We start from the raw sequence: 12733 nt of genomic DNA, 5'->3' as shown, positions 1-12733 counted from the left end.
AAGTTATCTGATGCTTTAATTCAGCAGATACATGACTTGAGTGGTTTTTTTTTGCACTTTCTGCTTAAGAAAAAAAACAGAAAAAGGAAAAATAGATTGGACTTATGCAAGAGTTTGTCAGAAAAATATTTTGAAACCCAATAAAAATCAAAACTGCTTTGACTATAAATCAATACTTAATAATACAATAAGACTTTTCAAATTCTTAATGGACTTTGAAATCATCTCTGTTAGAAGGCTTATACAAAGATTGCAGGGTGTTGCAAAAAATGAGTGAAAAAAATGGATAGGAATATGAATACATTTGAGGTATGCTGTATCCCCTGATCACTGTTATCACTGTTGCTGTGAACTCTCCTTTTTAAAACAATTAAGCCACTCTTTAATTGATTTTTTTTTTAATTTTTAAGTTAGGGACGCTTAAAAGTCCAAAAAAACAGGGGTAAATTCTTCAAAATATCACTCTTTAACCCCCTTTGTGGACAAGCCTAGGGAGGACACGTTCCTACTGGATCTAATCCCTTGGTGATAGCTCTTGCAAATAATCAGTAATTTTATTAGGTAAATTATAAGAAGGACATTGAGAGTGGAAGAGAAATTATGTAACAACACAGTATGGGAGTAAGAAAAAAATTAAAATTAGTCACAAATCACCCTAATTTACCTTTATGATTAAGATATAAAAGGAGAGGGTAAAGGTAAAACACAAAAGAAAAATGTTGGATAGGGCAGTCCTATGAATTATTCTATTTATATTTCAGAAGGGATTTTTCTTTTAAATTTTGGGAAACCCCTAATTTGGAAAGAGTTACTTGTTTTTAAAAGAGACCATTATTGCCCCTTAACAGCTGAAGATTTAATTATATGGCAAGTACCTTATATTTAAGAAGACAGATATAGTACCTGCTTATTAGCATCCGTTAAAACAAAGCTCAGAATACAGGGTAATTGCTTTTTACTTTATAACCTCACATGTAATAGACAATATGTTACAGGAATAAAAATATTTGCTCCTGTCTCCATTATAAAATGCTTTAAGGCATCATACTTGCCTCTCAGGGTGAGGTGTTTGTGTGTCATGTATATTGAAGTGAAATATGCTGGTCTGGTGTGAATAGTTGTTCAAAGTACTTCAGGAAGAGTTGAGGGTTTGATCATTTAAAATAATTTATTTTCTAATTTTTCTTGTCCATCCACTAGTTCTTTTCAGCTGTTAGCTCTATTCAATTAGTTCTCAACATAAGAATGTTATTTGATGGAGAAAATAGGCTATCATTTTAGAAGAGTGGTCAATGAAAAATAAGTAAAGCAATGTTGTCCCTATTCTCTAAAATAAATATAATTACAGGAATTTACACTAAACGCAAAAAAATAACATAAGCATATAGGCAATATGTTTCCTTTTGAATTTTCTCCATTAGAATGGAAACTCCTTGCAAGTAGGGCTTGTTTTGTTCAGAGATTCTGTATCCCCAGTGTCTAGCACAGTACTCAAAAACTTTTTAGGCACTTAATAAACGTTTATTGATTGAATGATTCGGTAGTTATTCTAAGGGAACATGAATGTGCATATGCATATATATATATGCATATATAGTTATATACATATATAGTCACATGCATGTGTATTATGTGTAAATTATATGCAAAATTGTCTATGTACACATATGTATATACATATATTTAATTTACATTATAATTTATATTTTAAAAGCTTATGCAATATAAATGTGTGTATATGTGTATATGTATGTAAGTATATATGTATGTGTGCTTTTCAAAGGCTTTTTATGTGTATGTTTACCTGGCATCATGGGGCATATCTATGTTGTAGGCAATTATAGGAGTGGTGTTGCACAATTATACTATTTGCTCTCATGAAGACTAAGGCTGGCAGATGACAAATTTGGAAATAATGAGTTGCACTAGATTAAACTGATTTGAAGTCCACAATAAGTCTAGCACCAATACGGTAATCCACAGGGAGTAGGGAGCCACCAGGCCGCCTAAAAAGAAGCAAATCTACCCAGGTCAGAAATAGAGCTGTACAAAACTCCTGTGCCATTCCACAGTAGGATCAGGACCGTAAATGACAGCTGCACTTCTAGCTTGGACAAGATAGGGAAACCCAGTATGAAAAACCAATACACAAACAAAACAAAACCAACAAAATACATGGAAACTCAGGAAGAACAGACCACTTTCAGGAGATCTTTTCTTTCATTTCTATTTGTTAATTCTTCCAAAGGGTAAAGGAAAATCTAATATTGAACTAAGACAAAAGGTTGAATTTAGCTAATTTAGCAGATCATTCAGATATGACTAGGTTTCAGCATGCGCCATTAAATAATAACTTAGATAATATCTATCTTATATTGCATTTTACTTGTTTCATAAATAGATTGTGCATTAGAAATCTTTTGGTGAAAGAGGTGATGAAGAATTTACGGTCTCAGATATTAGCATTTTATACATCCTTTAACTATTGATGACATCCCATCCTGATCTCTCCTCCTAGACTCAAAGAATTCACTGAACAGCTCTGAATTCTTATTCCACACAGAAAAGCTAAAGGTTTTAACATATTTAAAATAATTCTACCCACAATGATCATTTCTCCCCATGTTTACATCACATATAACTAAAATAGTTGTGTAGAGTTACACAAAAATAGATATGGGTTACAGGAAAATATGTCTGTAAATTGACTCTCTGTAATACGCATTCCATTTTCATATGGCCAACTTTTTGGCTTTTGGGAACACTTTCGCAAGAAACAAATTTTAGCCCTAAGAGTTTCCTTGGTTTTAAGACATGCCTTGTCACTGATAGGTAGCAAGAAGTCTCCACTCTTGGTGTTCTTTCATAGTGCCAGAGTTCACCTCATGCCCCAACTATCCAAAGGTATATTTAAAATTTCAGCTCCATTGATTACTAAAAAGCTGGGACCAAAGTAACTACCACCCATGGCTTACCCAAGGATAAAGGCCATGCCTAGGACCAAGACCTATCCATCATATGTAATCCTTTAATAAACTAAGAGTATCATAATGCTTTTCTGATAATCAAAAGGAGGCTCAAAGTCCTCAAACATCAAAAAATTTCATTGCTGTAAGGCACAAAATAATTCATTTATATTCCTTCTAAGTTCTTAAGGAGTTCATATAAGACATCCTCTTATACTAAATGAATCAAAGGAACTGCTCTGGAAATCATTAACATGTTTCTTCATAGGTTTAAGATAGGCAGAAGTATTTTCAACAACCACACTATTTTAAAGGCATTAAGCCATAGGACACCTGATTCAGTAACTTGAAATTGGATGGAATTCTTTCTTCCATATTTTTGTACTATATATTTACCTATTTTTCACTGCCTTGAAAAATTAAAGTATAGCTAGGCATCATTTCTTTCTATTAAAAACCTGGGTGAATGAAATTTGAAAATGAAATCATTAATTTGTTTGAAACACCAAAGGTCAACTCAATGCCACATAGTTGTCAACCAGTATTTCCCAGTCAGTACATTCTGGTGCAACCATATAGAAAAGAAATGATATAGATACTAGACAAAAGATTTCAGTCCTCTCTGTTTCATCCTTATTGACACAAATTAGGCTTATTGTTAAGGAAATATCCACTTATTCTTTTGAATTTTACTTCATGAGTTATTTTGTTTTATCATTGTTACTGATACACAATCATAGAATCTTGGAGACCATTTCATATCTTGGAAAGCATAGAGCTGGAAAACATTTCAGAGTTAATCTATTTTAACTATTTGTCATGCAGAGCTATTTCCATTATACTGTTGTATTTTGAAAAAAAATTCATATCCACAATTGACTATAGAATTAGCATTCATTCCAGAAGGGATAATGTCAGATTATCATAACCCAAAGTTGTCTCCTCAGTTTTTAGATCCCAAACCATTCCTAAAAGGTACTGTTGTCATATATTAGGACCTGAGATTAAGAGTTCACTTGTCCCTACCCTTATCATTTTAAGTAGTATAATCTTAAAGTCTCAGGAATAATGAATAAATGAGCATCTTATTAAGGCTATATTGTATCATTATAAGGAAGGCATACACAAATCATGATTAAAGAAGACATACCCTTTCTCTTATATAGGAGGTTTAACTAATCAGTCAAGCTTTGAAACATATCAAGGTAAAATAAAACTATACTAGGTGTATGATTGTTAAATAACTAAAACTGGAAAGATCCTAAATTATTTCTCCATAACAGAACATAATAAAAGATTGTTATTCTGCTCTGTTTCTCATTTAAGAATACACACTGGTAATTTATTTCTTTTTTTACAGTGCAAATTAATTCATTTGTGTCTGTATCTATAGATATACAGAAGTATCCAATATTAACAGATTCAGTGAAAATATTATTGAGAGTATGTGTCTGAACTGATTGCATATTATGCCATTCATTTGCTTTCCAATATTTTAATAAATCACTCTTATTGTGGTCCTAGTAAATTTTCTAAATTACTGGAAAATTGCTGGAATTACCACTTTTTTCAATAACACCAAAATTTGCCAAGTGACATTGATGATCCCATCTCATCTCATCTCATTGTTTGTTGTGGGTGAAGGATGAGTCAAAGATTAGGCAAAATAGCTCTTGGGAGTGAGCTGCTGCTTCTGCAGCTCTTGAATCAAGTTACCTGTTGTTCCCATATACAGTTCTGTGGTTTAGATACACAGATAACTGTAAAATAGGAATATGCAGCAAAAACACGGTACCCCTCCAAGACGGCATGGAATGACAGAGACCTTATGCATTTTATAGCCTCTCCATGGTACTTACAAATTCACCAGAGAAATATGTAATCAACACTTGATGAGTGTTGATCAAATATTTCACTGTCCACAGCCAACAGTCTGCCCTTCCAGGAGTTTGAAACTGCTTGGACAAGGAAGCTGGCATCTGGTTTCATCTTTGGAGTAAATCTATAGGTACCATGAACATCTTTTTGAGACCTAAAATGCACAAAGTTGAAATGGGCATGTAACCAACCTTGGCGAAATATCGCATCCTTGCTGCATAAAGGCACCCAGGGAAAACCAGAGACTATTAAATATCCCAAATTCATTAGTTGACTCGTTACTTTGAGTTTCTCTTCCATCTTCGAACTCCTCAGTGTGCCACTCGTAGGGGCTGAATCTGCTGACCAGGAATAAAACTACACTGACCCCAATGTAGGCAAAGACAATGCACATCCAGATTTCATAGGCTAAGGGATCGAGAAATGAAAATACTCCTGGTTTGGACTTCTGAGGCTTCTTGATCATAATTGAGATCCCAAGGCTCATAAACGGCTTGGAAAAGTCAATCACCTCTTCTCTCACCAATGTAATGGTTAACGGAGCAATTGCAATATCGGCTTTCTGTAAGGGAAACAAAAGGAGATCAGAATAGTGAGAACCATACTTAGCAAGGACTGATGACTCTATCCCTTCAATTGGAGATGAAGACTAAGTTAGCAGGAAAATAGCAAAGAGCATCTCACTGGCAAAGTCCTGACAAATGGGAAATAAAATAGTGATTTACTCCCCAAATATTCCTTCTTTTTCAATATACACAATACACCCATCTGGCTTGACTATGAAAAGCATATCTGTATCCTGAATCTCTATTTCTCTGACATGCCCTTTCCAGAATTAGAACAAAGCACATGGGCATCTGCTTAAAAGGAGAAGAAACGTAGACTATGGTCCATCTTTGGTTTAATCTGCATTTTAAATTCTGGTTGAATTATCTAATCTTTGAAGTGGTTATTTCACATGAATATGAGCTAGTTTTCCCCCAGTAGTGGGGAAAACTACATTCATACATTCCAGATGTATGAATTTTTGGAGGGAATATACATTAGCAATAGAGTTGAATAATTTCAATGAAAATGCAAAAAAAGTTCAATGTGTTCTTACCCCATATACAAGCTCTCCAACCATCCCGTTCCAAATTTTTGTATCTGCATCCCTGGCCCCATACTTGCCATCCCCAACAATAGTTAACTTGTATTTGAATCCACAGTGTTTGGCAATCTCTGCAGCCAAGTCCACACAGTAGCCTTCATATCGCTCATTGCCTTCCAGCATTTCATGATTTTTCTTCATCATTACATATGGAGATTCCTGTTTAGAAAAACTAAGCTTCAGCTGACTGAAACTAACTGTGTTTTTCATATACTTTAAATTACACCTAAGTAACCCCCTCAGACTCTTATGGGTAGCTGATTTACTTCTTTGTTCAATCCACTTAACTTTTTAAAATTATTCATTAGAAGAGATGATGTAGTCATAAGTTGCAGGCTATACATATACGCATACATATACATATATGCATGCATGTGTACATAAAAAAATCCAGCAAAATGTCTCATCTCCCAAAATAACTACTGCAATTCTTATTAGGATCACTGCAAATATGAACAATAAAGCAGATGTCACACATAGATTCTCTTCTCCCATCTGTAAATATGTAGTTTCCAGCTTAACAAGTTTCCTAATACCTTTTCTTTTTCTTTTTCACAGCCTTTTCATCCAAACTCTGATTCCTCTCTTAGGAAAAGAATAGCATAGAAGCCAGAATTAAATCACATTCAATGATTATCAATAAATAAGAAAGGTCAACAGATGAAGTGGAAAACAGCAAAAGCTTTTGCTCTTCCATTACAAAATTATAAAATGTTAGAGGTATAAAGACAGTTAAAAATCTTCTAATCCAACTAGCTAAATTTACAGATAGGGAAAGTAATGAAAAGATAAATAAAGTAAGTTGCTTTATTATAAGAATAAGTATAAGAAGTATTTAATAACAGAACAAGAAATGCTGTACTGAGTCAGACCTATGTTCAGTTCAATACAGTAATCTTCCTATCATTGTAGCAATCTTGAGACTTCTACAGAGACAGTATGGTTACTTCATATTAGCCCAAAAGTTTAAGCAGTCTAATTTCTAAATGCTCTTTGATAATATCATAAGCATTCTGTATGCATTAACTTGGCTAAGGCTTTTATTATATTATTTACATTTTTAGACTGAACAGCTTTACAATTATCATCCTCATAGCAGGCATTCATACAGTATCCTTACGGAAAAGGGCTTTACACGACAAAATTTCGTTTGAGCCCAACCTTATCCCTGTGTGGAAGAATTTGCAAATATTACCATTATTTGCAGATAGGGAAACTAAAATCCATAAAGATTAAATGACTTGTCCATGATCATATAGCTGATAATCATCATTCAGAATCAGAACTCAGATTTTCCTGACTCTAAATTTAGTATTCTGTCTACTATAGCATACTGCCTACTCATGTGTAAAGAAGTATTCATCTCCAACCTTCCTTTTTAGGAAGCTAATAAGTGACCTTGATGTCCAATAAGGACAATATTTCACTCACCTTCTCTTTAGGCTGTGATGCCCATCATGAAATGCAGTATGAATCAAAGCAATATTTTCAGCAAATAACTTTAATACTTTTTTAAAGTTTATTTTAAAATATAGGATTTACTCTATTTCTGCTACACAACAAAAACAGTTTGCTTCATGTATTGAGCAAAATAATTATTAACCCTGCCTTTAATTTTTTGTCTCTGCCATAACTCTAAGCACTGTTCTATTTCTTTTTTTGATAACAATTGAAAATGGCTCAAAAATTACATCACTTTATAAATTCATCCTTTGGGGCCCATTTTGGCAGTTGAATTGGGTTGGGGGGGAAAGAGCAAAAGACAGTGTTTTATTTAACATCAGGCCAAAATGACGAATATTATAGCTACAGCAACAATAAAAATAGGTATGTAATGTTTATGTCATACTTTAAATGATACAGAGTGCCTCTCCTATGCTGCTTCATAAACAGCAACTGTTGTTAATGTATATGTGCATATGCATGCAAATATGTATGTATACAATATGTTTATATGTTTCCTAGGTCACTTGATCATATACATTTGGATTGTCCCTGATTTTTTTTTCACATGTAGACATCTTTGCTTCCAATGAGATTTCAAGCTTCTAAACGGCAGTAATGTCCAGCTGCAGAGAAATGCTTTTGCTTTCTCATCATCACGTACAATGCTTTGCATGTAAACAGAATTTGATAATTGTTTTTGATGCTGACCATCATGATCATGTAATACCATTGGTATCAAGAACTAACAAATAGAATTATAAGTAACACTGATCTACCCACAAGGAAAAGGGAAAACAAAAAACAACAATAACAAATAAGGGATGCATAGATGCTAATAATTACCAAGATTGTGGTGACAACAACAGTTTTATTTTCTAGTCCAGATGTGTCATTCCCTGAAGGGATTTCAGTAAGTGTCACCACCATTTTGTCCATTTCACTCCAGTATCCAATCTGAAAAAAAGGTTGCAGGAGGTACGGAATATTGATGAATGACCTTTCTAATAACAAAGCATTTCAGTACATTCAACTCATTCTTCTTATACCTAACATTTTCAGAAACTAACCACAGCTTTGTGAACCCAGAGATGCATTCTTCATACACATAACCCTTATAGAAGTGAAGAGAAAACAAAAATGAAGAGACGTGATCATTGAATTTTGTAATGTTGCATTGTTCCTTATTTTCATTAATACACGCATATACAGAAATACCTGAAAATTTTTTTTTGGAGGGGGAACATTTGTAAACATTAATAAAAATTAAAAAAAAAAAAACCTCCTGTATTTTAATCTGTACCATAGACATAAAGACTAAGAAATGCAGCATCTGGATGTTTGATTACATCAGATTGCTCTTTGAAATAACATTTAGGACCTAGAAATTAGTAGTCAGTACATGATCATTATATTTTTTTATCTCATACTTAATTTCTTTTCAGTCTTGGTCTGGATAGAAAAGTGTCACAATTCAATTTGCACTTCTTAAAAAGTAAATTAGAGATTCACAGTACTTACCAGGAGTTGCAGTTTATGTTTGGGAATAAACATTGGAAATATCTCTAAACTTTTGAAGACTATTAAAATGTGTTGTATTATATATTAAAAGATTGTTAAAATCTTCACAAATATATATCTTTGAGACCTGAATCACCTACCTTCCCATATCACATAATAGAAGACAGCCTTTAAAGGCATTAATTAATTTACCTTCCGAGGCCCATTAGTTTTGAGCTCCATGATGTTAATTGTATAATTTATTCTTTTTCCATTCTGGTCAAACTTTATGTTTCCTGAAAGACCTTCCACTTGAACCTACATGAGGAAAAGGGAAAAGGAACACATATAAATTCACCTCACACACACAATGTGCCCTAATTACCATTTATGTGTTCCCAGGTAAAGAAAAAAATTCAAAGCTTTTCCTTCACTTTTGAGCTCTCTTTTCCATAGGTTAAGATACAGCTTCCTGGTTGGGAAAAATGAGCCTGTGATAGAAGGACTCCCAGTCAAACATGCAGAAGAAATTCTGGGAAAAAATATTCTTGCATATCGTCATTCATTGTTATATTAGATAGACTTGCCTGTTTTAGTGCCCTTTCTATCTCTACCCCTTGTCCCCAGGGCACAGCAGGGTTTGCAAGACAGTCTCCAGCATTTCCTCGTCTGGAGATTTCAATCCTTTGCTTACGCAGATTGCGGAAAGCTTCAGTCATCACCTGGACAGCATCATAAGTCAGAGCCGAAGTATACTGAAAAGAGGCAAAAACGCATTTCATTAGGACATGGGAGGGCATTGAGAATCCCTGTACTTTTGTGGGGCACAAAGAAAATGAACTACATAAAATAAAAAATCCCAGTAAACCAGAAACAGTCATTGTATTTCACAGAATTATAGACTGAGAGCTCAAAAAGACAGTCTGCATATTTATAAAGATTAGAAAGTGAAAGCTTAAAGGAACTACAGAGAAATTTAATCCAACTCTCTTGTTTTACACAACAGAAAAAAAAAAAAAAAGAATGAGAGAAGTTAAGTGACTTGTCCATGGTCACAAAGGTGGTTTGGAAGGATTTGAATGAAAGTCTTCCATATCTTACATGCAGAATTTAGTCCATTATGTCATGCATCCTGCCAATGCAAATTTAACGAAAGCATAGAATTTTAGAGTTAAGAGGGAGTTTAGACAACATATTGTCATTTGGTCATATATGTAGAACTGGAAGGGATCTTAGAGGTCACTAGTCCAACAACTGTATTCAAGAGGAAACTGAGACCAAGACAGTTAAGTAAGAGAATTCATATTTGAACTCAGATCTTCTGCATCCTAAATCAAAACTCTTGTTACTACACCATTTAGACAAACCCCTGCCCCCATCATTTTGCAGTTAAGGAAATTAATCTCTAGAGAGGACAATTGATATGTCCAAGGCCACACATGTAGCAATGTAAAGACCAATTGCTCTGGAATCAGGAGACCTAGGTTTGAATTCTGTCTCTGATATGTTCTGTCTTGGACAAGTCACTTAACCATGTGCAGCCTCACTGTTCTCACCTGTAAAATGAGGGAGTTGAACTAGAAGGTCTCCAAAATCTCTTCCAATGTTAGGTTTATGATCTTAAGTAGAAGATCCTCTGCCTTTGACTATCTTACCTCTATCCTATATAATCCCTTTGTCTGCTTTTCAAATGAGGAAAATTACTTTCAAACAAATAAAAAGTGGCAGAGCCAGGATTCCAAACCAAGTTTTCTTTCTCCAAATCCAAAGGGCTCTTTCCACTTCTTTTTTAAACCACACACAACTAGAAATGCTATAGAATTCAAAATCAATAAGAAAACATTCTAGCTACTGCTTGCTGTTATCAGTAGCAAAGTGGATATCTCAGGAGACCTGGGTAGGAGTGATTCAAGATCTACCACTTGCTCAGGTGGGTAGATGGGATTATATGCCTTTTACTCCCTTTGTTTCCCTACATAGTTACTCTAATGCTTTGCTCTAATTTCTAGAAGAATTGGAGTTGAGAAAGAGTTGTGAGGCAATAGAGTAGGCAAGTCACTAACATGCTGTGCTTTGAGGACTGCATTGAAAATAAAGACAAATAGACATAGATTGTAGAAAGATTGACAATAGATGACTAGATAGATAAATAACAGATAATAAATAGATAGGATATCCAACAAGACTTGAAATTCTTCACTTTCTTGTTCTGGAAATAAAAATCTGAGATCTATTTGTATTCAACAATTTCTTACAAAGTAAGCAATTCTCTTGTGGGGGTTAAGTAATTCACCATCATTCACCTTCACATGAATCCTTTTAAACAGACATAAGGAATGTAGGTTTTGATGGAAGAGAGGCAGAAACAGGAGATATAAGAGCTCATTTTGAGGTTTTTAAGAATCCTGAAGAAGATGGCATCCAGTAAGCATGCAAACCCACTGAACCCCTGAGGGAGGAGCATTATAAAATGGAAGAAGGAAATAGGCTGGTATCAAAGAGAAATTTCACCTATTAAGAAATGAAGCCTGGAAAATCTGTCAGCCTTTTTTAAAAGATGCTGTCCATTAAACTTAGTAATGTAGATATGGTGTGAATGGACACATAGAAATGGATTTTCCCCTCATACTATTAGATTAACATTATATTAATTTATATTCATAGAGAAACAGCATGGAATAGTTAGAAGAGTTCTGGGTTTTATATTCCAGTTATTCTGATTGTCAGCTATATATCTTGGACAGTACATTTAAGATCCCTGAACCTGTTTCCCCATCTGTAAAATGAGGGGTATGATAATTGTATTTTTTATATTGTTTGATAACATAGTTATACATAGGCCTCTGATATGGAATTACATAGACTAAGTGGTCCCAATGCCTATGAAGTATATAAGCAAAGACAGATTTTTTTGTGCTTTTCTACTTTACTGACCTGTTAATTAACCCTGTATGAAACAGTTAATATTTATATTTCTGAATCAATAAAATTCCTGGCCACCTGAAACAACCTAAGTTGCCCCCCACTTCTTCTGTCTTAGATAGCCAACTCAAATCATCATCTAGCTTCTGATCTCACTATCTAAGCTTGGTGTCCATAAGTGACCCTGAAAATTTCCTCACCACATCTGGGTCTAATTTGGAATGCCACCTCTTACATGTAGCATTGATTATGTATTCTCTATCAAAAAACATTTTTAAAGATATAAACTTCTCTACCTGAACCCAATCTTTTTGGATATCTCCTTGACACAACCTCTCTGTCTCTTGGGGACAAACCTCTGTCTACATTACTATATTGTGTGTATATGTTTGTTTGTTTGTCTGTTTTCCTACTTGCTGCTCCACATAATAATAAAGCTCTAATTTGTACTATTTTCCTGAATACCAATTTCCTATAAATTCCCAAATCCAAGTTGTTGTTGTTGTTGTTTTTTAACCCAAGTCATGAAACCAAATAAAACAAAGGGTTTAGACAAGATCAGACGACCTTAATGCTCACTGGATCCATGAGCTTACTACTACTACTACTACTACTACTACTACTACTACTGCTTCTGCTTCTGCTGCTACTACTACTACTAAGAACACTATTACTCATAGTACTACTACTACTAGTACTACTACTACTATTATTACTATTACTACCACTACTGTACTACAATATAATCTATTTCCTTTATAATCCTAAGTGTTTTATGCATTTAAAAATGTTATGTTGAACACAGGTCCACGGACTTTACCAGGCTGCCAAAAGGAGTCCATGACCAAAAAAAAAGGTTAAGAACCACTACGCT

General features: G+C 34.1%; 1 protein-coding gene across 2 annotated transcripts in view; it reads right to left on the bottom strand.

The window, feature by feature from the left end:
• The window catches only part of GRIA2 (glutamate ionotropic receptor AMPA type subunit 2), a 188060-nt gene that overhangs the window by 33031 nt on the left and 142296 nt on the right, over positions 1 to 12733 (bottom strand). For both annotated transcript variants that reach the window (XM_072621355.1, XM_072621354.1), the window contains exons 7-11: positions 9525 to 9692; positions 9151 to 9255; positions 8284 to 8394; positions 5947 to 6153; positions 5036 to 5406 (exon numbers count right to left, since the gene is read on the bottom strand). In XM_072621355.1, coding sequence (XP_072477456.1) covers positions 5036 to 5406; positions 5947 to 6153; positions 8284 to 8394; positions 9151 to 9255; positions 9525 to 9692 — 962 coding nt within the window. The remainder of the gene's footprint in view (positions 1 to 5035; positions 5407 to 5946; positions 6154 to 8283; positions 8395 to 9150; positions 9256 to 9524; positions 9693 to 12733) is intronic.

Source organism: Notamacropus eugenii, chromosome 6 (assembly GCF_028372415.1).
Source record: "Notamacropus eugenii isolate mMacEug1 chromosome 6, mMacEug1.pri_v2, whole genome shotgun sequence".
NCBI classification, from domain to species: domain Eukaryota; kingdom Metazoa; phylum Chordata; class Mammalia; order Diprotodontia; family Macropodidae; genus Notamacropus; species Notamacropus eugenii.
Note: the sequence above shows the minus strand (reverse complement) of the source record. Positions and strands in the feature narration are given on the sequence as shown.